Raw genomic sequence first — 26,522 nt, 5'->3', positions numbered from 1 at the left:
GGTGTAGACAGAGAAGAACTGAGTCTGGGACCTTCCAGGGTCAGAAGCCAGGGAAATTAGGAGGATCTCGCAAAGGATGCTGAGAAGGAACGGCCAGAGAGGGAGGGAAAAGCAGGCAAATGTGTCCCGGAGGCCGTGGAAGAGCCTGCTTCAAGGGGGAGGGGTGATCATTTTGCCAGCTGAGCCCAGGCGTGAGGACCGTGCGGTGGGAGTGACCTGAGGGGCTGGAGGGTGGTGGGTGGGATGACGGGTGTTGGGACCCCGATGACTGGACCGTGAGCCACGTGCCTCGGGAGCGCAGAGCGTGGAGCCGTCCATTCACAGGGCGGGGCCCGGCGCCACTGGTGTCCGTGGCCCTCTCCACCGGGACAGCAAGGATGGCCCATGCGGGCCCCTCTGGACAGGGCAGTCGCTGTGCGATAGCTCACGCTCTCCCAACCTCCAGTGGGCAGTACAGGATCCTTCCTGGATGGGCCAGGGCTCTGGAGGGGGAGGGTCTCTGAGAGCGGAGACTGGGGGTGACTGGTGTCCTCGGTCTCTTCCTGGGCCCCAGACTGCAGGACTGGGATGCGGAAGGCTCCATCGTCTCCTATCTGCAAGAGGCCACACGAGGCTCCTTGGGGGAGGAGGCCGTGCAAGGCCCACACTCCTTCCAGAGAACCATCAGCAGGTCTTGGGAGCACGAAGAGGTCCTGGGCTCTGCACCGGAGCGCACACACACGGAGCAGCCCGAGGCTGACAGGGACCGGAGACCACAGGACCCCAGGGAGTGGATGCAGGAGGCTGTCAGCACCTTCTCCCGCCAGGTAAAGGTGAGAGCCCCCGGGGAGCCGCCACTAATGCTCCAGCCAGAGGGCCGGGCCTGGGGCAGCTGCTCACTTGCTCAGGCCCCTAGCCGGGCATGTTTTCCGGCTTTAAAAATTGTGGCAGTGGCTTCTCTTTTTCTCTTTCCACATGTCTGCCTCCTTGATCCCTGAGAGGGAGGGGAGGGGCTCAGCTTGATGGAGCTCCAGAGACTTCCAGGCACCTCCCCTCCACTGCCCTCCAGATGCCCAACGTCACAGGGTCAGAGGTCGGCTTTGCAGGGCTGGCGCCAAAGCCATAGTTTTGTTTGCTTTCTTTTTCCGTTGTGGTTTAGGAAGAAGGGCTTAGCACCAGAGACCTGGAGGCCAGGCTAACTCGGGTCCCACCGTGTCTGTAGGGCCGAGGACCAGCCACTCTCCCCGCCCCGGGTTCCCTCGTGTAAACGAGGTAGAGAAACGATTGTCGCCAGGGTTCACTGGGGACTCCTTGCCTGTGCGGGTGGGCTCCCCGGGTGGAACAGGCTGGGACCGAGGGCGCAATCCCAGCACAGGCTCCGGCTGCCTGCACCCTCCGCCCTCCCGGCCTCCCTTCAGTCCTCCCTACTTATTTATTTTATTTATTTGCTTTTATCTTCACTCCCCATTCCCATAGACATCATTTTAATGTGGTTTTGGAAACAGTTTTATTATGAAAAATTGCAAATAGATACCAAACCAGACAGAACAGTCTGTCACCTTTGCGCACACCCAGCGCCCAGGCGCTGCCACTGCCTGCTGGCGGCCCCCCTGGTTTCATCGCCCCCCCACCCCCGAGGGGTCCCCCCACGTTATCTTGACGTTAATCCCAGACATCTTACGAATGTGTCTTTTTTTTTTTTGAATGTGTCTTTTTAATTCGCGCGTTTTTGTAAAGTTCGCGTCGCTGCTCTGTGCACGTGTGGTTTTAACACGTGCGTAACAATGTGCTCCTCGCCTCCCTGGTTTCTTCTCTTCGGTCAGCATCGGTTCCTCATCCTCCCTCCCCTCCGCTGCCCTCTCCTCCCCTCCCCTCGCTCCTTTCCGAGCCCGAGCCTCGAAGGCACCTCTGAGGACCCCAGGACCAGGCGGGCTCCACAATGACCTGGGCTGCTGGCTGCCAAGTGCTGCCAGGAATTAAACAGGGTAGTATTTAGAAGGCGTCCCTGCCGAGTCCGCACCACCGACGGCTGGGCGGCTGCACCCATTTTTTAACCCCAGGCCACCCCGTGTGTTCTTGGCCGTGGGGCTGTTCCGCGGGCCCCTCTGCTGCCGCTCCCAGTATCGAGCGCTTGTCCCAGATCACAGATGGCCCCCCTCCGGGTCTGTGCCCCACCGCCGGAGTCCTGGGGAAGGAGCGTCTCTGCAGTTGGCTTTGGTGAGTGGAGGCCTGGAGAGGAAGCAGGACCACCCCGGGGGACCGCGAGAGAAACCCTCTAGGTCATTTGGCCGAACTGCCTCATTTACAGATGAGGAAACTGAGGCCCAGAAGGCCGACGTCAGGCCCAGGGAGTCTGGGACCTCCTGATCCCCAGTCCCAGTGAGCCGGCACCTTCCTGTCTAGGGCGGATGGGAGGGTAGGTGAGCTGTTTCCTAATCATCTGCCGGGGCTCCAGGGGATGATGATGAGCCCTGTTTAAGGTGACGGTTTGCAAAGTGCCTATTTGCTAGTATTTCCAGTGAGTCTCAAAAAACACGGGGTCGGGGAGTGGGGTATAATGGGGGGCCTGAACCTGCAAGGCAGCCAGTCCCTCTCTGCGGCCCCGGTGGGCAGCATCTGACCTTGAACTCCTAGGCTGGGCTCAGACCCAGGGCTCTCGTGCCCCCTTGCACGTGTGGCTTCTGTGTCCCAGGTGCTGTCTTGTGGAGATGAGGTAGGATTGTGCCGGGGTCGCAGCTGGAAATCTGACCCTCGTTTCCTTACTCTTTCACATAGCAAGTTATCAACCTCTCCGTGCCTCCGTTTCCTTTGTGTGAGATGGGAAAATCAGAGACGCGATGAGGGGTGCTGCAGGCATAACCGAGTTAGTGTGTGAAACGCACACAGAGCACCTCCTGGGCAGCGGGCTGCGTGGGGTGTTTGCTGTCACCGCCCCTAGCGGTGGGCTCACAAACCGTGCGACCTCCCGGCACTCTCAGAACGGGAGGAGAGCTCCTGAACCCACCCCTGTTTGACCGCCAGGGAAACCGAGGCCCAGAGAAGGCGCCCCGCTTCCCTGAGCCCCACAGCGGGAAGCCGCAGGGTCAGTGTGCCGGGTCCAGATCCTGGTTCTTTCTGCCACACCGGCTGCAGCCCAGAGAGAAACGGCCTGATCCCGAGAGGGAAATTCCTTTCAGCCGCAGCTGCTGGGCTGCATTAGAGAGTCAGCTCTGCAAAGGCGAGTTTAATGCGCATGGTTCCTGCCCTGGTGTTGACAGCCCAGCCTGGGAAGAGCCTTTAAGGACAGGCCTTAAATAGACACACCAGTGACACGCTTGCATTTGGGGTTGCTGTGCCGCGTAAGCGGGGACCGAGGCCCGAGGGGCTAATGGAGTTGCACGGGCTCCCAGGGCCCTCCCTGGACGCCTGCACTCCCAGGGCTGGGCCTGAGCAAGTCACTCACCCGGGGCTATTTTTGAAACAAACCCTGCACCCTCCAGGGTGTTAGCCGGCCCCATGCCATGAGCGAGCGGGGTGACATCATTCTGATCATGGCAGTAGCAGCCCAGGGACACACACAAGTAGCCACGTTCTGCAGACATCTTACTTTCCCAAGTCCGAATGGGACAGTTTTCCTGGACAGAGCTGCCTCTAGCTGTCACAGGGCCACCGGCCCCTGCAAGCTCTCAGGGTTGGTGTCGCACCCGGTGACTTTAACACGCGCCTCCGGCGCCCAGGACACGCACACCTGCCTGCTTCCTTCTAGCCCCGCTGGACAGCCTGGCAGCTGGCTTGGGAGCTAAAATTACTGGAGCCTGACGTCACCCAGGCCGAGGGCAGAGCTGGGCTCGCAGCAGGAGGGCACTCTGGCGGCAGTTCCACTAGGGGCCCCGCAGCCTCCCTCACGGGGAGAAAATGGAGGGCGTCCCAGGGGGCCTCCGGAGTCCCAGAGGAGAATGAGAGGCTGGACCCCCGCCTGGTGGCCCCCTGGCTGCGCAGGCCCTGGAGGGCCAGACTGGTGAGGAGGTGAGGATGTGGGCCTTCATCACCCAGCTCCTGGTCACCCTGGTGCTGCTGGGCTTCTTCCTGGTCAGCTGCCAGAACGTGATGCACATCATCCGGGGCTCCCTGTGCTTTGTGCTGAAGCACATCCATCAGGAGCTGGACAAGGAGCTGGGGGAGAACGAGGGCCTGAGCGACAACGACGAGACCATCTCCACCAGGGTGGTCCGGCGCCGGGTCCTCCTGAAGGTAACCCAGGAGGGGGCAGGCCGGGGCTGCGGGCGCCGTGCTGGGATGTGTAGGACGCCTGCTGGAAGAGAAGGCCAGGCGGGCCTCGGGTGGAACGTGCGGGGCCAGAGCTGGGCGGCACTCACTGCCCGGCCCACCCCCGACTCCCCGACACGGCAGAGAAGGCTCGGCTCTGGGACTTGGGAAGCCGGCCCCCTCCTGCTTCTGTCCCCAGCCAGCTCAGTGAGGCAGCAAGTCACCCTCGGGGCGAAGGCATCTGGGGCGGGGGTTCTTCCCTGTCAAGTGCCGTTGCAGTAGAAATCGGGGGGCCTCCCTCCCTCTCCGTAAAGCCCGCATAATCGCCCCTGTTTTGCCCACCCCCGCTGCTGTGGCAGCGCTCCTGGGAGCCCAGGGCTCCCTCCAGTCCTCGGGCCCAGGACCCCCCGGGGTGCGCCTCACGCAGAGCCCGGTTTGGCGGCCGAGTTGCAGTTTCCTGCCAGGGTGGGGACTCGTGGGACTGTGGCTACTGCTGGCGCTACTTTATTTCTTCATCCTCTGTCCTTATTCCCAAATGCCCGCTTATCAATCTCGAGTTTTCTCCCTTCCTCTAATTCCAGGGGGATGAGCTTCAGGATATTCCAGGGGAGCAGGTGACAGAGGAGCATTTCACAGATGAGCAGGGCAACGTCGTCACCAAGAAGGTGGGTGCGGAGTCCCCCGGAGCTGGGCAGAGGCAGGCGGGCTAGAAGCTTGAGAAGGCGGTGGACTCACCCCCAGCTTCTGGCTGCTGCCCTAACAGAGGGGTAGGCACCTGCCGCAGTCCAGACGTGACATTCCTTACAGCCACTTGGCCTGATTCAGCCTGAATTCAGCTCCTCCTACTGGGTTCCAGAAGGACCGGGCCCCGTGGAACACCCCAAACCTAGTCCTGTGATGCCTGGCCCTGAAAACAGCTGTACGACAGCAGTACGGGGTTCCCTGTGGGCCTCCTGAGATAAAAGGACGTGGGAATGCATGGGGTTGGCAGTAGGTTTACACCAGGAGACGTGATTCTGCCTAACAGGTGCTGGGCACGGTGCTAGGTGTAGGCAGAAGGCAGACCTGTGTTGCTCCGGGGCTCATGCTAGGTCAGAGCAGGACCCCGTCTTCCCTCCTGCACGGGGAGCTTCGTGCTTGTTTGCGTTCTCACCTCCCACTGCTCGCACACGGTTGGTGCAGAGCAGACTGTCCTTGGAATATTTGGATGCGTGAATAGGGAACAGGTGGACCCAAGGGACAGGAACGCCCTGCCCTTCAGGGGCTCACAGTCATAAGGGGAAGACAGAGGCCGTAAACTTCCAGCACACCAGGAGGCAGGATGGACCGCCCTGGGCTAGAGATAGAAGTCGGAGAGTGGGCGGGGGGGTGGTGGTGAGACCCCGATCATCCATGAGCCTTGCTAAGAACCCCCCGCAAATTCCAGCCCCTCTGAGGCTGCCCAGTGCGACCTCCCCACCCGATGAGGGGTGAGAGGCCGTCCCTGATCTTGGCCGCTCAGGGAAGGGCACCTGGGGACAAAGGCTGCTTCTGACCCCCTGCCTCGTTCCGCGACCTGCTCTTTCCAAGCTCTGTCTGGCCGGCTTCCCCAGCCCCTTCTCCCCTCCCTCTCTGCTGCAGGTCATTCGCAAAGTTGTCCTCCACATCGACCCATCCGGAGCCGATGACACCCAGGAGCACGAGGAGGTGATTTCTGAGGGGCCCCTGGAGGACCCTAGTGAGATGGAGGCCGATATTGATTACTTTATGACTCACGCCAAGGTACTGCCCGAGCTGCAGCCTCCCAGGCCCTCGCTCTTCCGAGGGGCCGGCCCGTGACTTCTGCTGCCCTCTGCACCAGCCCCCTTGGGATTCACCTCTCACCTCTCTGCTCCCCCTCGAGCCTCCTGCCCCTGGTGGCACTGTTCCCACCACCTCCGTAGGGGCGCCTGTGTTCTCTTGCCATCTCCGTGTGTGATCTGTCCTGCCTTGTGTCTGCACTGCTGTCTCCAGGTGGAGCTGAGAGGGTACAGTAGCCTGCAGCCGGACCTGATAGAGGGCAGGAAGGGGGCTCAGATAGTGAAGCGGGCCAGCCTCAAAAGGGGGAAACAGTGATCTCGAGCCCCTCCCTGTGGAATGGCCTCTTTGGAGGTAATGCCGTCGTTCTCCATCTTCTCTGCATGGCCTGGTCCCCCACGACGCCCCGCCGAGAGGCTGCGGACTTGCGCACCCCTACCCGCCTCCTCCTGGAACTCCCTCCCCTCCCAGCCCCTCCCTGCTGCCCAGCATGACACGGGAGGACCAGGCGCTGCTGTGGGCTCCAAGCACAGACTCCCACCTGCTAACGGCGCCTCTGAGCTCCATTGCCTCCGAGAGAAAACAGCAGCGTCTGCTGACCTGCTCCTCGGCAAGCGCAAACATACAGATTTGAAAAAGTTCTTCCATGAGTGCGAAGCACTCGGTACATCTCAGTAGGAACGTTATCCTGGAAGCCCAGCAAGGGGCTCTGGAGGAGGAGGGGCGGGGCCCTGGAGGGTGCAGTGGGGTCTGCTAGGCTGTGCTGTTTCCGTGCACGTGGCCAGGAAGAGCTGGACAGGGAGAGGCCTGGAGCCCAGCTGTGCCTTGAACCTTGAACCCAAGGCTCCCATCCTCCTTGGTATTTCCTGAAGCATGTCACGCCCTTGCTTTCTAGGAAGAGGCGAAGTTAACAGGAGGCTGTGGGAGCACTGATGGCTGGGGGGCAGGGGCATGATGTGCAGTGAGGGAGGGAGGGAGGCCGAGAAGACGCGGCAAAGGCTCTCCAGCGGGCTGAGCAGTGCTGGGGGCTTCGGGGCCAGCTCGGACCTCCGTCCTCCCTGAGGGGTCCTGTACTGAGCTGCCCCGAGGCCCTTCGCTGTGCCCAGCTCGGGCCAGCTCAGTACCGGGCGCGTCGGGGTGGGAGTCGGCCGGAAGCAGGAAGCACGTGGCCCCAGCTCCCGCTGGCACCGGGTTGTTGTCACCTACACCCCCAGGGCCTGGCTCTGGGCCCGCGGCCAGCAGGCTCCCCTTCCGCATTCGGCAAAAAGCAGGGCCGCCGCCTCCCGAGCCCCCAGAAGTGCTGACTCGGGGCTTCCCTCAGCACTTGGGCAAAAGAAAAAGGTCTGGCCGGTCCAGTTATAGGATAAAATTAGACCTGACTTCTCAGCAGCTTAAGGAGGTCACAGTGTTAACCCCCGCACTGCCAGGGGTCCGCCGCGCTGCTGGTTTAGGACATCAGCTGTGATCAGTCCTGGAAATAGTCCAAAGGTGCAAGTAATTCGAAAATCCAGAGAGTGGAAGGAAAAGTACACTCTTGGGCCTTATTTTTCTTAGGGCAGAGACAGAAGCTTTAAATTCCAGCTTCTGTTTGGCTCAGGTTCTGCTGATGTTCCTGAACAGGAGAGAGGCAGCCCAGAAGCCAGGCGAGGGGAAGGGAGGAGCCTAGACATTTTTCAAAAAATGTTTCTGTAGGTGATCTGCAAAGTGGCTGAACCCCCTCCCCCCCCCAGGGAATGTGGCTCCAGACCACCGGGCGTGGGTGTCAGGGACGCGGAGCAGGGCAGCCAGGCTGCAGCACAGGGCCAGGGCCTCCGCCAGGAAGAGGCCAGGGGAGCGTGCAGTGGGGACAGTGGTGCAGAAGCCAGCGTTCGGGAGGGACAGCCCCGGGGACAGCCTGCCATGCTCTACCCTTTGAGCAAGACAAAGACCGCTGAGGGCTCTCTGGTCCTCCATACGTACTGCCTGCCACTCGCAAGCATGCACGGTCCCCAGCGTTGACGGATTCCGAATGACTGCAAACGTGCGAATTCGCCTACTAGCTACAGTTTATTGTAACCCCAAACGCAGCACCCCCAGCACTTCCCGCCCGTGGCCTTTCAGGGCCGCGCACCCAGTGGTGAAGCACCGAATGCCCTGCGTGCCTGTTCCCGGCTGAGGTCAAACAAGGAGCCCTTCTCTCTGTCCCCGTTTCAGTTCACACTCTGAACAATTGCCCTTTTTGCGGTCTATTCAGTGTCACGGGGTGTTTTTTTTTTTGCATTTTTGTGCTGTTTGTTGGTGATTTCGCTGTTTGAAATGGCCCTGCTGTCTAGTGTTCCTAAGAGCAGCAGGGCTGTGATGGGCCGTGCATGGGAAGTCCGTGTTTAGAGGAGCTTCGTTCAGGCACGAGTTATAGCTCTGTTGGACATGAGTTCAGTGTTACTAAAGCAACAGTATACAGTTGACCCTTGAACAACTCGGGGGTTAGGGGCGCCAACCCCCAGGCAGTTGTAAATCCCAGCACTGCTCTCTCTGCCTCAAAAGCGAAGGAATTGATGAATGACTCACCCCCGGGGTGGGAAGCTGAAACAGCTTGGATAGAATCCTGGGCTCAAACTCTAGTTCTTTTATTTCTACGTGTTGTGATCTGTAATCCAATACAAACTTTTCCCCACACTTAGTTCATTTAAAGATCTGTAAAATGAAAATGCAGATACTGTATTTATTGGGAAAAACCAATGTATAAGTGGACCCGTGCAATTCAAACCCACATTGTTCAAGGGTCAATTGTACATGAAATATGTTGTCTTTAAAGAGAGACACACAAGGTTGTGTGTTCATTGGTTGACAAAACTGTTGTGACCAGAGGCTGGCAGGAACCCTGCACTGTACTTTCCTCGGGAGCAGTGGTCCCAGTATTGGTTAATTCAGGGCTCCTGGCGACTTGAGAGAACATGCCTCCTGCGAACAAGGGGAATTGACTGTTTCAGAGATAGTGAAAGTGGGTTGGGGCCCAGGATCCAGGCCTGGCTCCTCCAGGTTCCAGGTTACCTTACATGTTGTTTCACTCCCTAAGCTTCCCTCTCCTCGAGGGAAGATGAAATTAGTCCCTCTGTGTGTCACCCTGGTGTAAAAAGGCTTGAAAATAACCAGGGTAACTGTGAGGTTGGCTGTGAGGAGTAAGGAGAACGGTGTATTCTGGCGCTCAACCAGTTGCAGGTCTTACGTGTAGCGTGACCCGGGGCGGGTCAGTTGACCTCTCCAAGCCTCAGGCGCCCCAGCTGTAAAATGGCAATAACGCCGATATTCCCTTTGTACGGCGATCGATGGGTTTCTGTTCGTGAGAGGCTTTCTGAATTGTCAAGTCCTAATCCACCAGTTCTCAAAGTGCCATCCACATCACAGTCACCCGAGAGTCTGGTTAGGATGCAGACTCCTGGCCCCTGACCCACACCTACCGAATGACAATTCTGGAACTCAGGATTTGGCCGCAAGCTCGAGTGATTTTGATGCAGATCGAAGAGTGGGTTATCAGGACCAATTCTGGTTTTCCTTCCCAAACCTCCCGGAGGTGCCGTGGCACAGTTGTAGAATTTACACCTAAAGGGTGAGCAGAGATGAGTGATGGCGACAGTGTTCAAAGCCCTGGAACGCCCCAAAGGGCCGAACACCCCGATCCTAGCCGCCTGTTCCGATTCCCCTGCGGTCACGCCCAACCTTGGGAAGGATTTTGCAGGAGACCCGGCGTGTGGGTGAGGGGTGCTTTCTGGTTGTACTTAAGCAGTTAGAAAATAGCTGTGGAGTCAAGCCTGATGGTGTGCAGCAGACAGTAGCAGCTGGTGGGTTTTGCTCTGTGCCCAAGTACGTAGGTCCAAGAACCAGGGTGTCAGTGCTGCCAGAGGACAGCGGGCAGCAGGCAGCCTGTGTCCTTGGATTAGAGGCACCCGGCCGGGCGCTGGGTGGCACCAGCCATGAGACGGCTCTTGTTGTTTTCTTGTTTCGCTTTTTAAGAGACACTTTCCATTTAGGCACTGTGGTTGCAAGACCTGTGTTGGCTCTGACTAAATAGAGTATTTTAGTAAACTTGAAAATTAGTCTATTAGTAATCTCAATAGGAGGAGGCAAGGAGGCCAGGGGTCGTGTTTTACTTTGCTCTTTTAAGCGACAGTCCACCCTCACTCGCCAGCCCCGGCAGGTGTATCAGAGTCTGGGGCTGCAGGAGAGAGGAGAGAGGCGAAAGCCGCAGACGCTGGTGGGGGAGGGGGCAGGTGGCACAGCACAGAGAGATGACACAAGGGAAAAAGCCCGACCGGCACAGCCACTAGAAGCGGCAGGAGGCTCTTTTCTAAGCGTTTATAGGGTGAGACCGTGTCCAGGGGCACCCAGGGCGGTGGCAGAGTACTGGACGCAGCTGGAGATTGCGGCTCTATTAGAGTCTAATAGACACGCACTGTATTCCCACCCCTGCTGCTGCCCCGATGCTCCCGCCGGGACCGTCCCTGCGCCTCCTGGAGCCTCAGCTCACCCAGAGATGGGAAGAACGGTTACGCTAGAATGATCTCTCAGCCTTGAACTTTCTCCTCTGCTCTGTGTCCGGGCAGAAGAGTGGGAGGGAGATGGTAGCCTGTCTTCCCCAGGCTCAAGCTTTCATAACATCTCCTATGTGAGGCGTGCTTATTTAGCGCTGGGGTAGGCGCTCTGGGACTGGTAGGAAGGGTAAGGGCTTTGCTCGTGCCCTCAGAGTGTTTATACTCTAGCCAGGGAAGTAAGCAGACGAGAGAGGACAGACAGGACAGGGCATTTCTGGAGCCCAAGCACGGCGGAATCCAATACCGCTCAGTGTCCTGAGCGCTTCCTAGGTCGTTAGCTCTCCAACATCACAACAGTCAAACGAGGTACATCCTGCTACTGCCCTCGTCTTACAGCAGAGGAAACTGAGTCCCAGAGAGTGTAAGTAATTTGACCGAGGCCACACGGCAGGAAATTGGCAGAGACAGGATATGAACACAGGCAGACGGGCTTCAGAGTTCATACTCTTAACTGCACTCTGAGATTACTCTGCATGCAAGGCAGCAACAGGAGAGGACAGATAAGGGGAAGCTGAAGTCTTCAGGAAGGCCTTGTGGAGGAGAGGTCTGAAGCGTGGTGGGCAGAACCTCAGCCAAGTGGAGACCGGATGGTGTCCCTGACGGGGGAGCCGAGGACAAAGGCAGGCAGTGGCGGGCGTGCGGGTTTGGACTTGGAGGAGGAGGCTTGGCTGGCAGTGATGGGAGAGTCCCCTCCAGGGCAACAGCTCGCCCAGGCCATGGCAGTAGAAGGCCTGGCCTTTCGCTCTGGGGAGGAGCTTAGCCCCACCCTCCATCCCTGGGGAACCACTCAGGGTTGAGTTCCCCTTGATCACCTCCAGCCTCCTCCCCAGCCCCGGCACCTGTAGCAGCCACGACAAGCTCCCTGTCCGGGGACAGCTGTGCCTCAAGTGAGTTTCCACCTTTCTGTGTCACTTCCCACCCCACCCAGGAGACTGTCAGCTCCTCTTAATGTTAAGTCCCTGCAGACAGAACCCTGGGTGGCTGGTCTTGGAGATGGAGTTGTCCCCCCAGGCTGGAAGAGCAGGCCCCACGGGGTGGCAGGAGCCCCGTGTCGCTGTGATTCCCAGGCTGCAGAGTTGAACTTCACTCTGGCAGAGCTGCTGTCTTCCAGCCTAACATACATAGGCCCCTGGGGAGAAGCCATCTGTTTTTCAAAGATCTCTTTGCCCCAAGAGAGGTTGTCCATCCAAAGGGCATGGGGAGAGGAGCCCGAGGCCCCGACAGTAAGGGGTGTGGACCAGAGCCGAAGAGGCGCTGAGGTCCCTTGAGGCCATGAGCTCCCGAGGCCATGTCTGCTCCGTCCCCGGGTCCCCAGGCTGGCACACAGGAGACATCAATGCATGTTGGCTGAACCAAACCAAACAAGCCAGGGTGCTGCCACCGCCTAGCCTGGCCCTTTCTGGGCTCGAGCACATGGCCCCTCTCCTAGGTGCTGGGTACATGGGGACCTCTCCCCAGGTGACCGTGCGGGCACAGAGTACCCCACAGGAGGGTCTCCCGGGGAGCTCATCGATGGGCGTGGAGCTAGTGGCAGTCTCTGCGTCGGGCAGTGCGATAAGGATGGCTGGTGTTTCAGGAAGGTCCGGGCCAAGCTCAGCGCCTTTCAGCTCCTGCCTGGCTTGGGGAGGCTGCTTTTCCTGACTCACCCCTGCCCGAGCCGCCAGCACAAAACTCCGGATAGTGGGTTTTGGCTGGGAGTTGAGCTTCTAAATTCTAAGTGACTCCTCTCTGTGTGTCCCTCAGGATCACACCTCGACACCCAACCCTTGAACTCCACACACTCCGCCGCGCACCCGAGAGCTGGACCGAGGCCCCGGAAGCCGCACACACGTCCCTGGAGGCTTACGGCATGACCTCTGTAAGGGACGTCCTTTAGTCACCTGTTCGCATGAACGACCGACTGTAGACGCATGACCTACAGTCCTCTATCCTGCCTCTAGCGACGGTGGATCTCTTTCGGGAGTCTGGACGGAAACAGCAAGAGGGGGGAGAGAGAGAGGGGGACGTAAAACAAGCGCAGGAGAGCACCGAACGCAACAGCAAACAAGGGCTCTTTTGTGGCTGGGATGAGATATTTTTTTAAATCATTTCAATTTCGACTTGTTACAGGGTACTTTTTTTTCAACCTCATCTGTAAGAAATCCATGTGAGCTTCCTGGAAAGGGAAAAAAAAAAAAAAAAAGAAAACTAGACATGAAATCAGTTCCACACCTTAATCCCTTACCCTCATCCGCCAGCCTTCCCCACACCTCCACGCTCCATGTGTGACCAGCCCTGCCACTCCCCCGTGGACGGAACCTTCCAGAACGCTCTACATGGCATCAGGACACACACATGCATACACACACACACCCCCCTCTCCCCTCTGCTCAGTATACACACAGATTTTACTGTGACATCCGGAGTTGTATAGACTCTCCTGTGGATAAACTGGAATTTTTTTTATGTTGTCGCTCTCTCTGCCAGTTTCAGTTTTAATCATCTTCCAATGGAAAATCATTACCTTCAGAGTGCATTCGGGGTTCCTCGTGTTAGGGACTTAAGACTCTGAGGCGAGGACCCCCAGGCTTAGCTGTAGGGCTCCGAGGGAGCCAGTGCCCATCCGAAAGGGTCTTCACTCTCAGCTGGGGGAAGGCCGGTGGCTGTCCCAGGATTGCACCAGCATGTTCAATAGAGAAGAGGTTTTCTATATCTTCAAGCACTTATATCATAGTCCGTGTTCAAAGTGTCAACTGTACAGTAATCAGCCTTGTGTATATGAAAAACAATAAATACTATGCAAACCAATAGAAACACTTTAGCAGTATGTACAAAGCACTAATAGCTCAGCTCCTGAGGACTTCTCCAGGCTGCGGGAGAAGGAGCTACAGCCTGTCTTTCAGTGAAAGAGGAAGGAAGGGAGTAGGGCTAGGGATTGCACCTGCCCGTTCTTAGGTCAGCCGCCACCCCGAGGTCTCCCAGAGCGAACTTGGTGCTCTAAGTCCAGGCAGCCGCGGGATGGGCGGCCTGGGCTGGGCAGCCTCAGTGCCCCCATCTGACCAACGCCCCACCCCGAACCCCCTGGAGAGGCAGCGCAGGGGGAGAAACGGCTGACCACCAGGAGGCCCCAGCCTGGAAGGAGACGCTCCTGTGCCAGGGCCCCGTCAGGGCAGGACGGAGACGGCGGCTGGCTGTTCCTCGCCTCGGTGCCATCGGGGAAGAGCCTTAAGTTACACCAGAGCCCCCGGCAGAGGGAGGCCCGAATCAGCACAACGCGCCTGCCCCGCGCGGCGCCCTCCGGGCCAGGAGAGAGACTGCAGGCTCTTCTCGCCCGCCCAAGGGCCACTGTGTGTGGATGTCCGGTCACCTTCCTCCCTGCCTCTCTGCCGAGATGTCCTCAGAACACATCCGAACCTTCCAAGTAGCACAGAAGCTCCCTCGGTGTCAGAGCCCCTGAGGCCCCGGCCGGCCCCGGCGCACAAGTGTTCCGGTGGGTCCGGGCGGGGCTGGCCGGGCTCCCCGAGGGGCGGGCGGGGAGTGGGAGCCCGAGCGCGCGCGTCGGTCCGCGAGCCCCAGACCCAGCCTCTGCGGGGCCCGCGTGCAGAGCATCCCCGCCGGCCGGTCCCTCCGCCCCGCCGCGGCCGGCAGGACTCAGTGAAGGCCGAGGAAGACAGGCGCAGGGCCGCCTCCCGCCGCGATCTGCCGCCGCCTCGCCCGGGCGCCGCCGCCCCCGCCCCAGTAGCTCCTGTAGAGCCGCGGCCCAGGCCCCGGTTGCGCTTTGGCTCCTCGCTCTGTCTGGCTTGGCTGCTTGGCCCGCCGGCCCCCGGCCCCCGGCCCCCGGCGGCATGCTGCGTCCGCTGCTAGTAGGAGCTGTAGGGGAGACGTTTGGGGTCGCCACACAATGCCTAGAGAATGCTGCAGTCTGCACCTTAGACGCTGTTTAGAAGTTTTGGAATCACCTTGATTTTTTAAATTGTTATGAAAATGATTCTTTTCTTGACTCCCACACGCTCTGTTCTTGGGAGGGACTTCCCACCGCACACCCCACTCCACTCTGATGTATAGACCATTCTCCCTACACCAGCTGAACAAATGTCAACATTAATAAAGAACTCGACTCATGGCACAGGCCTCCATCTCTCCTTCCCGGTGCATCTTTGGGGAGTGTGGAGAGGGGGCGCTGGGGGAGTCTGGGGGTGATCAGTCTGCAGGAAGGCCTGCGCCCCAGGCAGGCGCCCACCTTCTCTGGAAACCTGGACATCCCCTTAATCAGGACCACCCACTCTAGGAGAGGCACTCCCCACCCCGCAGATGGTAGAGCAGATTTCTGTCCCACCTGAGGACCATGTGATGGGGGCAGGTCCGAGATGCTGGGAGGGGGGCGCGCCACAAACACCAGGGTACGTGGCTGAGCCCACAGTGGGCATACACCAAGGGGGACCCTCCCCCCCAGTGCTCCCTGTGAAGGCTTCTGGCCTCTGCAGGCAATGCCATTCAGAGTTCAAGAACTTCCAAGAAAATCGCTCTGTTCCTAACTAGTTCCTAACATTTCATGCAAGGCTGGTCACCAAGCTGGCCTCAGTTTCCTCATCTGTCAAATGGGGGAAGGGATTAAGCGATTGCAAGTCTCTTCAGTTTGTCATCCTGGGAGTCCTGAACACAAATGCCTCTGTCAAGCTTGGCGATAAATAAGAATCAAATTATTTACTGCAGATTTTCCTCCTCACAAGTTCCCATCATTGGTGGGGGTCGGGGGATGGCCAAATCACAGTCACAGGGTCCTAGGAGCACTCCCCGCACTCACTCTGATTGTGAAGCTTCTCTCTCAGCATCAGAAAAGACATCCAGGCCAAGGGACCAGCCATAGCTGTGCACCGGCCTCGCCCAGAGGGTTTTGTAAAGCACAGGCTCAGAATCACAACTTCCTAGGTGATTCCTGCAGCAACACTGGGAACTGGAGTTCAGTTTCCCAAATGGTTGTGATGGGCAGCTTTGGAGCACAGCCAATTCAGACTGATAAGAACTTTTCTCATTTTTAATCCAAATTCCAGAAAAACAAGGTCCACAGCCTTGGTGAGGTCTTTCTCGTGTTAACCTACGTCATCTACGCTACAGGGTCATGGCCCATTCCAGCCCGAGCAGAAAACAGCAGCATGGGGAGAGCCGGCTCTCTGTGAGAGGGGAGCCTCCCCGCAGCCTGGGCCCTTGGCCTCCTGCAGGAAACCCAGGAGCAGGCTTGTCTCCACCTGCCAAAGGGCGACCATGGGCTGGTCAGAAACGGCTTTGGGACTGCCAGGCAGAGGAGGGACAGAAGTCCATCTGTCAGGCAGCCACTGTTTTTCCTGTCATTTTGCATGTCCAGACCAGCGACATGCTGATTGCCATTTTTTTTAAAACTGCAGGAAAGGATGCCGTTCCGTGCAGAAATGACCAAAGTTATTTACCGCATTTTCCCTGTTGGTAAAACAGGAGAGAGACCCCAGTAGAGCCTTGTATGTTGTAAAAATTCATTAGGAAAAGAAAGGCAAACGGGTGCTCGGCGATTCAACCTAGTCTCATCCGTCAAATATTTACTGAGCGCCAACCAAGAGCCCGGCACAGGCACCGCCACCGAATCAACGGCCATCTCAGCCATCAAAGGTTTCCATCCCAGGTGCCCAGCCAGGCAGAACGTGACAGAGGCACAAATGAGTCCTCGGAGGAGGAGGAAGGGAGGACAGGGGGATCAGGGAAGGCTGCCCAGAGGCAGAGGCAGAGCCAGGAAGGACCCACAGCCAGCACTCCCAGAGGTGCCCCACTCCCACCCCCTGCCCCAGGCTGCCTGGCAGATTCCCACCCCCAGGCTCTCAGGCCCCAAAGTCCAGCCTCCCCACTTACCCGTCCCAGCAGGGAGGAGGGAAGCGAAGCATCTGTGTCCAGACCGCACGCTCCCCCAGAGGCTTGGGCATGTGCACAGGAAGGGGCCTGGGCACCTCAGGACCGCACCCCCTGAGCCCGCAGCGGGGGCAGCTGGAGGAACTGTGCCCTCCAGCTGCCCCAGGGGCCCCCCCGGGGTGCTTTTTCCTGATGCTCACTTGGGGGACCAGGAGCTGGTGGACCCTCTGAGAATGAACATAGGTTCCAGAGCACTCTCTCTTTTCTTTCTCCCCCCCCTTTGCCCCCATCTCTCTCCCCCCCATCTCTCTCTCTCTCTCTCTCTGACGCGCACGCGTGCACACACACACACACACACACACACACACACACTCACGCTGGCTGATTTTACAGTCAATCTTTCAAAGTGCAATTTGTCTAGGAAAAGCCAATGTGAGGCCTGTGAGGGTTTCCACCAATGGCGACGCGGCTCGAGCAGCTCAGCCAGTCTCGGGTCTGTATTCTAATGGGCCCCATCTTTATCAGGGAAATGTTGCTTCTCTGAACTTGAAACTTCTCATGGAGGGTCCCCAGACTCTGAGGCAGAGAAGGGGCCTGAGCTGAGGTGGGGGGAGCCACCTCTCCCCAGGCCAGGCAGGGACTGAAGGCAGGGGCGCTGGGAGGGCTCGCACCTGCCCTGGGAGCACCTGACTTCCCACGGCTGACGTGATCCCGGCCCCGGGCAAGGGCTGGGCCGGATGCCTGGGTGGGAGGGCGGACTGGGGCTCAAGCAGCTTTGACCCTCCAGAGCTGCCATGGGATTCTGGGCCGCAGATCGGGGGCTCTAGGGGCCTGGATTTGGGCTTCCCACCTCCCCTTGGCCCTTTGGGGCGCCATGGAGTCCAACCTGCAGGGCCCGTTCCTGCTGAACAACGCGCCGCTGGCTCAGTTCTCAGAGATGAAGGCCCCTGTGTGCCAGTACTCTGTGCAGAACGCCTTCTACAAGCTCAGCCCCCAGGGGCTGGGCCCCCAGCCGCCCGCCGGGACCCCACACGGCATCTCGGACATCCTCAGCAGGCCCGTGGCCGCGCCGAACAGCTGCCTGCTCTCCGGCTACCCCCACGTGGCCAGCTTCGGTGGGCTCGGCTCCCAGGGGGTCTACTACGGTCCCCAGGTGGGGAATTTCTCCAAGGCAGGGAACGAGTACCCCACCCGGACCCGGAACTGCTGGGCGGACACGGGCCAGGACTGGCGAGGCGGGCGGCCGTGCGGCAACAGTGAGTACGGGGAGGAGGGGGGACGGGGGACGGGAACGGACGCTCACAGAGGTCCTCGGCCGCCATCCAACAGCCTGGGGCAGACCCCAGGATCCGGCCCTCCACCTGGTGCAGCACGGGCTTCTCCTCTCCCCCTCCCACCCCGGCTTCACTCGGATGGGCGTCTTGACCCCCGCCCTCACTCCTCACCAGCGGCCCTCCTGGGGAAGCTGGGGTCCCGGGAGACCACACGGCTCAACCCCACCCTGTGTACGGTCCTGCTCACCTTCCTTCTCCCGCCCAGAACCCATGTCACCACTTCGTCCAAGCAGGCAAATGCCGTCCCCAGTGAGAGTCTGCCACTGCATCACCTTCCCAAAGAGCCCCCCGTGCGTGCGCCGGCAGCACTCAGGGACACAGAATGTACCCTGAACCCATCTCGGTCCCGCTGTGATCAAGGGGGCCTGCTTCCCTCCTCGGGGTTTATGTCAACAGCAGCACCCGTACCACCCAGCCTCCAGGAGCAGCTGCTGAGGCCAGCCCCACTGGGCCCTCGCTATGGGGGGACCTCACCCACCCATCCCCAAACCGTGGTTTTCAGAGAGTTGGTTCGGGGCCCCCAGGATGCCAGTCAGGCCTGGAGGAGGTGGCAGGTCGTGCACAGGCAGGGGAGCGTCAGCCGGGAGGCAGGGGGAGTGACAGTGGCTGCAGGAACCACCCCTGGGCCCGGATCAGGCAGGGGCAGAGGGGACCTCCACTTCTGTCCCACCTGGGGGCTCCTGCACTGGCACAGGGGCTTGGGGCGGCCCAGGAAAGCCCGAAGCACACCTGCCTTCCGCCCGCTATGCTGCTTGGGACCTTCACACCCCTCGTCAGCCTGAAACGCGGCGAGTCCCACAGGGGGCCGACACCTCATCTCTTGGAAGCTATGCTATAACCTGGTTTGCGGGTGCTTTAGGCCTGAGCTATCCCTGTCTCTCACTTCCATGCCCCCCTACCCACACGCACCCCGTTTCCACACCCCTGCTCTTCAACCCCGAATGCACGTATACACACAGGGGAGTATCTGAGTCAGTGGCTGGATTAACACAAGGGGAGGGGACTGAGGGTGACAGCCTCTCAGGAGGTCTCGCCTCCTTTCTGTGCCTCGGCTTCCTCACCTGTAAAGTGAGGACATGGGATGTGAGGGTCGGCTGCACTGCACGAGGCCCTGCACGTGGGCATTCTGCTTCCCCTGGTCCCCATCCGCCCCCCACCCACCCCCCCGCCGAGCTCCTGAGAGGCTGCCCTGGCGGGGCAGGGGTCAGTTCTTGAGGCTCCGCATCCAGACTCTCCATGGGGTTGAAGCCACATGACTCCCAGGCCTGGTGACAGGGGAGAGCAGTAACTTGGAGCTTAGGGTTCTGGTTTCCCAGAAACCTGGAAAATGGGATCTCAAGAGCAAGGAAGTGGAGGAACTCCCGGGCCCCTGGGGCCCTGAGGGTTGGTGGAAGGTGCTAAATCCGTTTCTCGGTGACCTGCAAGAACGTCCCTGAGACCCAGAGGAAACTCCTCCCGCCCCTCGGGGTGCGGCTGCATCACTGCGTAGGGAGGGCGTTTTACAAGGAGCCCCAGTTCTAAGCATCCTCTGGCCCTAATTAGCTGAAACCTGGGGCAGGCGCCGTCGGGGTCCCCGCCCACCCAGACACGGCAGAGGTATGCTGCTTGGGTGAGAGGTGCCACCGTGCCCCTGCAACCTCAGCGGCTTCTCCGTACGGGCGCTCACCCTGTGGGAGAGGCGGGGCAGGGCTGGCACCCCCCAACCCCGCGAACCGCACACTTCCTTCCTCCCACCAGCCCCGGACCCCCTGAGCGACAGCATCCACAAGAAAAAGCACACCCGGCCCACCTTCACGGGGCACCAGATCTTTGCCCTGGAGAAGACCTTCGAGCAGACCAAGTACTTGGCGGGTCCCGAGAGGGCGCGGCTGGCATACTCGCTGGGGATGACCGAGTCGCAGGTCAAGGTGAGTGTGTGAGGGACAAGAAGGTGTCTGCCTGGCAGCGAGGAGCCTCACCTGGCAAGTGCAGCTCAGTGGGAGGCCGTCCTGGTGTTTGGGCACCGCCTGCCCACCTAACCCTGGAGACGGTAGTATGACCCTAATGCCAAATGGCTGTCATCTCCTGAGCCCTATTCTGAGAGCCTTATTTGTAGCAGCCCATCTAAACCTCACAGCAACCTGGCGGTGGGCCTTATTACCCGTCTTACAGGAGAAGAAACAATCTCAGCTGAGCCTCTTGCCCCAGGTCACCGGCTGGTAAGTGAGTACCCTGGATTATAGGGCTCTAACCTCATGCCTGCCCCTCCTCTGCACGGTCGAGGCTAAAAGTTTCAAGAGCTGATGGCAGCCGCTGGGCCGGATCAGAACTGGCTTCAGGCTTGTTCCGTTAGCCAGGCAAACAAGCCCGCCTTGGTTCACCAAACTCGAAAGTGAAGATAACTCCTCCCCACGCCTGCCCGTGAAGTCTGAGTCTCTTTGCTCAGCTCGGGGCAAGGCTCCCTCTCAAACTGCACACCTCGGGCCTGAACTCGGTGGGTAAGGCAGCTTCTGTCCCCTCAGGCTCCCAGGGGCACCCCTGGCAACTCAGAGGCTCACTGTTCCCTGAGGGGCTCTGGGGTGGGCACCAAAGAAGCCAGCTCTGGGCTATGCTGTAACTACCCGGCACTGTGATAAGGCGACGGGCTTGAGGGGAGAAGGAAGCACAGGGGCAGCTGGGGACCCGGGCCTGGGCTCCCTCAGGGCCCTGCACCTCCAGCCAGCCACCCACCCGGGCAGCTCCCTCCGCCCAATGTTAACTCCAAAGGAGAGGAAGCGCCGAGTCTAAGAGGAAGGCCTTTCCGTCCGCTTCTTTGGGTCCTTTCTGCACGCTCCTGTCTCCAGTAATGAGCGTGTGTTATTTTCACGGTTGTGGGCAATGATTCATGAAGCTCAGTGAAGGTCTGTGAGGTTAAAAGCATGTCAGCCCCTTCCACCCAAGTACCCAGATGGCAAAGGAGAGGCAGATACACCGCAGGGAGGGTTAGAGCTAAGACGAAAGGGCTGCTGCACTCACATTTGTTTTTATTTTATTGCCCCCCTCAAAAAAAAAAAAGTAGTGTGACTATGACTGCCTAGTCCATTGCTGAACCATTTATTTTACGATAAAGACGAGGCTGGGGGGATACTTGCCACCCAGTGGAGCCGCCCTCCCCAGAGGGGCCCTGTGTGCGCCGCGCGCCAGCGTGATCCTCAGGGCCCTTCTCCTCCCAGGTGTGGTTCCAGAACCGGAGGACCAAGTGGCGGAAGAAGAGTGCCCTGGAACCCTCGTCCTCCACGCCCCGGGCCTCGGGCGGGGACCGCGCGGCCTCGGAGAATGATGACGACGAGTACAACAAGCCGCTGGACCCCGACTCGGACGACGAGAAGATCCGGCTGCTGCTCTGCAAGCACCGCGCCGCCTTCTCGGTGCTCAGCCTGGGCGCGCACGGCTGACCCCGCCGGCCTCCGCGTCCCCGCGGTTCCCAAAAGGCTAATGGGGGCTGCGGAGGAGGGGGGGGACGGGGGAGGATGGAGGGAGACGAGGAGGAATGGGAAGAGCAGGAGATGGAGGGGAAGAGGGGGGGAGGAGGCCAGTCTCCTAAGGGAAGAGGGGGCAAAGGGGGAGACGTGAACTTGTCCTGAGACCGGGCACCCCTTCCGCCGTCTTGCACCTCTGTGGACCCAGGCCTGGCCCTGCCAGCTCTGCAGATTCTAAGTACACAGGTAGATGAAAAGCGATCGGGCTCTGCGGCCAGGACACTGGCCGTGGGGTCCCAGACAGGCCACCGTGGTAGCTGCGGGGGGGGAGCCTTCCCCCAGGGAAACCGTTGGCTCCGGCAACGGTCTCCCTGTGCGCTGACTGCAGAAGGAGAGCTGGCATGTCCAGGGACCCTCCTCAGACCCTGGCACAGGAAGGATCCCACTTGAGGGGCCAGAGCCCAAAACCTAATCCAGGTGGGAGGAAACCCACCCCAGGGAGGGGAAATGGGTCCCAGCAAAGAAGGAATACCCCTGATACCCCAACTCAAGGATCGTGCCCCTGGGGGGAGCAGTCCTCCTGTGATCCCTTCTCCACTCTGCCCTCAGAGGGGATCCCCCAACCCAGGACAGGAAGAGATTAGAAGCGCCCGCTGGGGGAAGAGGCAGAGAGAAGGTGAGAAACGCCGGCATGCTTGCTGCACCCCAGATCCTCCCACCTGGGCTCCCCTCGGTGCCTGCCAATGCAAGGACAGGACCCCCAGAGAGAAGGGAGCCTCCCGCCGGGGGAGGGACTCGGGGCAGGAAGGGACCTCAGAACCCCCTGTTCCTCCAACGCGGTACCCCCGCAGGAGAGGAGAGGACCTGGCGGGAGGGGCTCGCATGGAACCCACGAGCCTCCCTTCCCTGGGGCGCCCTGCAGCCTGGCCTTCGAGCTGGTGCTGCGGAGGGCGCTGCCCAGACGGTGAGAAGGACAGGGGCTGCAGCAGGCGGGGGTGGGTGAGTGGGGTGGCCCTAGAGGAATGCAGCACAAAAGGCACCAAGCGGTCGCCCATCTTCACTGGCTTTTAAAAAATAAAGGGTAAAAATAAAAGTCCCAGAAACCTCCCCATGGTTCATGTGTTTCCGAAAAACTGTCTGTGGGGTCCCAGGCATGCCAGCTGCCGGGGGTGCCCTCCAGAGGGCAGCGTCTCTGCCCCCAGGGGACAGGGCTCTGGGAATCAGGAAACCTGCAGGCGTCGGTCAGTCTCGAGTCTCGGTGGTATGCACCAGGCAGCGCCATAGTACAGAAACCCGAGAGGCGTTCAGCGGGGTCCTTGACCTGTAGGCGCTCACAGCCTCATGGGGGAAATTATCTGTGGGGAATTCGGTACCGTAAGGAAAAGATCCTGGGGCAGAGAAGAGCAGCAATGACAAGGACTGAACACCTACTAACTTTTCCCATGTGGAAGGCCCGACTGTGTCACATGACCCCACCAGAAACCCGGGAGGAGGGATTGTCCCTCTTGCATGGATGAGAGAACACAGGCCCAGAAGGTACCTACACCAAGTTCCAGAAGTGGGATGAGGCCACCTGAGCTGATGCCCAGGCCCTCACGTCTACCGCGAGGGGCAGCGCCTTTTACAGGCCTCTCCTGTAAAACCAGAGGCTGGGATGAGATGTGCTCTCAGGACCTTCCAGCTGTAACCATCCACGCCAGCTCCAGCAAGGCCTCCAAGCTGTGAGCAGCCTGCCCCCTCTGCTGTCCCAGCAAGTCCTTCTGTGGTCCCTTGGGCCCCAAAGGGTGGGAGAATTGGGCTGGTGGAGTCCGCCTGGAGCGGGAAAGAGGGTGGGAGGGAGACCCCAGCTTGGGGCCTCTTGGAAACGGAGGCACCAAGCCTTCATCATAACCCTACTGGACCCAGAGGATGGAGGGCCATAACAAGAAGATGTAGGACGCTTTTGAGCTGTGATCCTTATTCCACGAGGCCCACACTCGGTCTCTCTCCACGTAAGGTGGGAAGGAAATAATAAGGAAGCACCTGCCCTGTGTGCTCCTGACCACAAGCTGACACAGGGGTCCTGAGCTGCAGCAGGCCGGACGGCCACCTGAGAGGACCCAAGGACCCTCCGGGTACAGCCACAGAGAAGAAAAACTCTGCGAGCCAGGCGGGGCCCAGGATTTCCTGAGCACTTTGAGGAGAGTCTGGGGCCTGCTGGCCAGAGGAGGCTTTCAACATAATGCAGGTGCAAAGTCATGAGGCAGGTGTGGGGAGAAGCCAGGAACAAGAAAACTGGGCTCGTTTGCCTTCTTCGTAAGTGTATTACAATCCTAACACTCTATTATAGCTATAATTCTTGCATGTCTGATTCCCATTGTTTGGGGTCAGTATTATATCAAGTGGAGGGAAAATTTTTTTCCGCCAAGGAAACATTTGCTGAGCTAAACAAAACCTCCTCCAATGTCCAAGTTCTGGGACACCTGCCACTGGAACCTCTGGGTCAAGGGCTCCAGCCTTCCTGGAGTCCCCCTCCTTCACCCCTGCTCCCAAGTACGGGGCCAAGTGAGGAAGAGGCACTGCTCAGGCCTCATCAAGGGACCAGATTCCCAGTTTGAAGGAGGAGAAGAGCCAAAGGTGAATGGCCCAGATGCCCGAGGGTAATTTGGGATAAGTTTTGCCCTCTGCGGATGCGTGCACACTCGTGTGTTGTGTGTGTGTGTGTGTGTGTGTAGCTGGGAGGAACTCAGGACTATTTCACTTCATCCATCATAAAGAAATCATAAGCCATAGCACCTCCCTTCTCCTTCTCCATTCCAGGTCACAAAGGGCCTTCTTGTATATGCTGAGTTAAACAAAACTACACAACTTTAAGAATATTCATGTTTCTGGCAACTTCCCTCTGACCACAGGAGAAACTTTTCAGGGATGAACAAAGAGAAAGACGCTCAGCCCTGGGCTCCCGAGAGCGACCGAGTCCTGCCCTGCCAGCAGCCCAGGAGGCTCCCAAGGCAGGCAAGGTTCTGCCCCGTCCACAGCCCTCCCGCTTGCGGCTTCCAGTGTAGGAAAGACCTGACGTGTCCCGAGCAGGGCGGGGCTGAAGCTAGGGATGACAGTGTCTTAGCAGGTTCCGAATGGCCATATCCCGATGGCAACAATCAAAAGACTGGTGCTGGCAATCCCTCCTCCTTCTCAGCCACCCCCAGGATTTGAGCCTAGATACCAGCCAGCCCGAGTCTTTGCCTGAGCATGGCAGAGGGGACTGGGTTCGGTTAGAGTTGGGCTCGAACACTGGCGCCACCACTCTCTGTGTCACTGGGCGAGTGACTTAACCTGAGCCTCAGTTTACTCATCTGTAAGATGGGAGTAATTATACATACCTCGCACGGTCTCTGTAAGATCAGAACTCACGAGCGTTCGTGGCATATACAGACACCCAATAGTATCTGCTATGTTATTTCAAGAGGGCTGTGGAGGCCGACAGTCCCGAGTTTGGGTCCCCATGTCACCAAGTAGTTGCTGGGTCACTGTGACCAAGTTAGGTAACCTCTTGAAATCCAGTCTCCTCATCTGTAAAGTGAAGCTGATATGGTTATCAGCAAGACCCAGCAGAAGATGCACTGAAATCACCTGCAAGGTGTAAAAGGGGGTGGGCATTCCCATATCAGCGTGCTCACACCCTCTCCTTCCTTCTGCCAGGAAGCAGCAGAGCCAGTCCTAAGCGGTTCTTCTTCACAGTGGGACAGGCAGGTTCAAAGTCACAGCTACCCATTCCTATAAGTACTCAAGCCCCGGCAGGTCAACTGCCATCTGGAGGTTGTGGAAGGCCTCGTGTATGACCAGATTCATTTACCTGGCAAAAGCCTGAGGTTCTGGACTCTGGGGCGCGGAGTCAAGTCAGATGCTGAGGGCTGAATTCAGTTTGCAGATGTGTTTCTTTTGGGGGGCAGAACAGTGCATTTACAGAAACTTTAGCTGGTCTGTAGGCTGAGCAAGCCTGGTCCCGTGCGTGATCCTCACGATTTCCTGGCACATCCCCGGGCCTGGTCCCCACAAGGTCCATCCCCTGCCTGATCCCTGAAGGCATGTGGGTCTATACGTCCTGCTCTGAAGCCTCGATACCCTAAGACATGGTCCGTGGACGAGCAGCAGGCGCCTCCCCGGGCACTTGTTAGAAATGCAGACTCTCAGGCCCCATCTCAACCCTCCCGAATCCAAAGATCTCCAAGATCTCCAGGTGGTTTGTAGGCGCGAGAAGATGGACGGTGGGTATGACCGTGTGAGTGTGTATGGACAACCCTCCTTTTCTCAGAGCACAGAGCCTGGCCCAAATTAGGTGCTCAATAAAAAACTGTTAGATACATAGAGATGCACTGACCTAAGTTGGGCTTTCTATACCATCACCAAATGCCCACGGGGACCTGTGCTTCTGAAATCCCCCTTTCTCCTTTGTCAGCCACCGCTAACAGTTGCCGCCCTGCGTCTCGGCTCTGGGCTTCTCTGAGTCTAGTCTTGCACCTGAGGTGGCTCCGGCCTTGCCTGGGAGGGCTGTGTGTGTGCCTTGGAGCAGCTGCTTTCTTGTCCCCAGAATGATCTCTTCTTTTGCTCACAGTCGAGTTCTAACTGTGTTTTATGTGGTTTCAAATGCTATGAATCTACATACCCAAGGTCAAAACTCCTTGTCTTTCCATTCTAAGGCCAGGGCCGTGTCAACTGCCAGGTGTATGAGGACCTGAAAGCTACAGAGGACCAGGTGAGGTCCCCTCATCAAAGGCTCACTGATCAAGTGCACTGCAGTGCACGATACAGTGAACACCGTTTTTCTTGGTATGGCTTCTGCTGCTTTATAATTGATGGCCAGTGTCCCTGGATGGAGCAGATACACCACAGCCAGAGAAAATATTCATTTAGGCAGTTTCCTAAGCTTGCCTGATGCTAGGCCTTGTCAGACATACAGATACCCAGGGCCCTTCCGGGATATTCTGACCCAGTTGGGCAGGTGTGGCCCTGGAATGTGCCTGGTTAACAAGTGCCCCAGGACTTGGGAGTAGACAAATTTGGCAAATGGTGATCTTAGAAGCCCAACTTGACTTAAATTCACGTTGGCTCTCCCTGAGTTGTTCAGTGACCCACGCTGAATTCTGCAACTTTTCCTTCCTTTCCAGGAGACAAAGACTCACATAGTCAGGGAAGGCAGCAGGGGTGCAAGAAAAGGTGCAAAGGGTCTGGATCTTCTTCCTCAGGAAGCACAGAGAGATGGCAGGACCCTTCTGGTTTCCTGCTGCCACTGGCATCAGTCCTGTGCCTGTGATACTATGGAAAGATCTAATACACTCAAACCTCCAAGGGCT

General features: G+C 58.8%; 2 protein-coding genes across 4 annotated transcripts in view; both read left to right on the top strand.

The window, feature by feature from the left end:
- Positions 1–13,179, top strand: part of ANK1 (ankyrin 1) — a 98,222-nt gene extending 85,043 nt beyond the window's left edge. The window contains exons 39-43 of one of the 3 annotated variants that reach the window (XM_068532256.1): positions 554–812; positions 4,806–4,889; positions 5,845–5,985; positions 6,217–6,354; positions 12,312–13,179. In XM_068532256.1, the coding sequence (XP_068388357.1) occupies positions 554–812; positions 4,806–4,889; positions 5,845–5,985; positions 6,217–6,318 (586 nt within the window). In that variant the 3' untranslated portion in view covers positions 6,319–6,354; positions 12,312–13,179. Of the gene's footprint in view, positions 1–553; positions 813–3,990; positions 4,210–4,805; positions 4,890–5,844; positions 5,986–6,216; positions 6,355–12,311 lie in introns of those variants that run through there. The other 2 variants (XM_068532254.1, XM_068532255.1) reach the window with 2 other exon arrangements.
- A 4,116-nt stretch (positions 13,180–17,295) lies between these two features.
- Positions 17,296–21,168, top strand: NKX6-3 (NK6 homeobox 3). The gene is made up of 3 exons (XM_068531998.1): positions 17,296–17,677; positions 19,493–19,662; positions 20,947–21,168. The coding sequence occupies exons 1-3, from the start codon at positions 17,296–17,298 to the stop codon at positions 21,166–21,168; spliced, it is 774 nt and encodes a 257-aa protein (XP_068388099.1).
- Positions 21,169–26,522: the final 5,354 nt, after the last annotated feature.

This window comes from Eschrichtius robustus, chromosome 21, assembly GCF_028021215.1.
Source record: "Eschrichtius robustus isolate mEscRob2 chromosome 21, mEscRob2.pri, whole genome shotgun sequence".
Taxonomy (NCBI): Eukaryota; Metazoa; Chordata; class Mammalia; order Artiodactyla; family Eschrichtiidae; genus Eschrichtius; species Eschrichtius robustus.
Note: the sequence above shows the minus strand (reverse complement) of the source record. Positions and strands in the feature narration are given on the sequence as shown.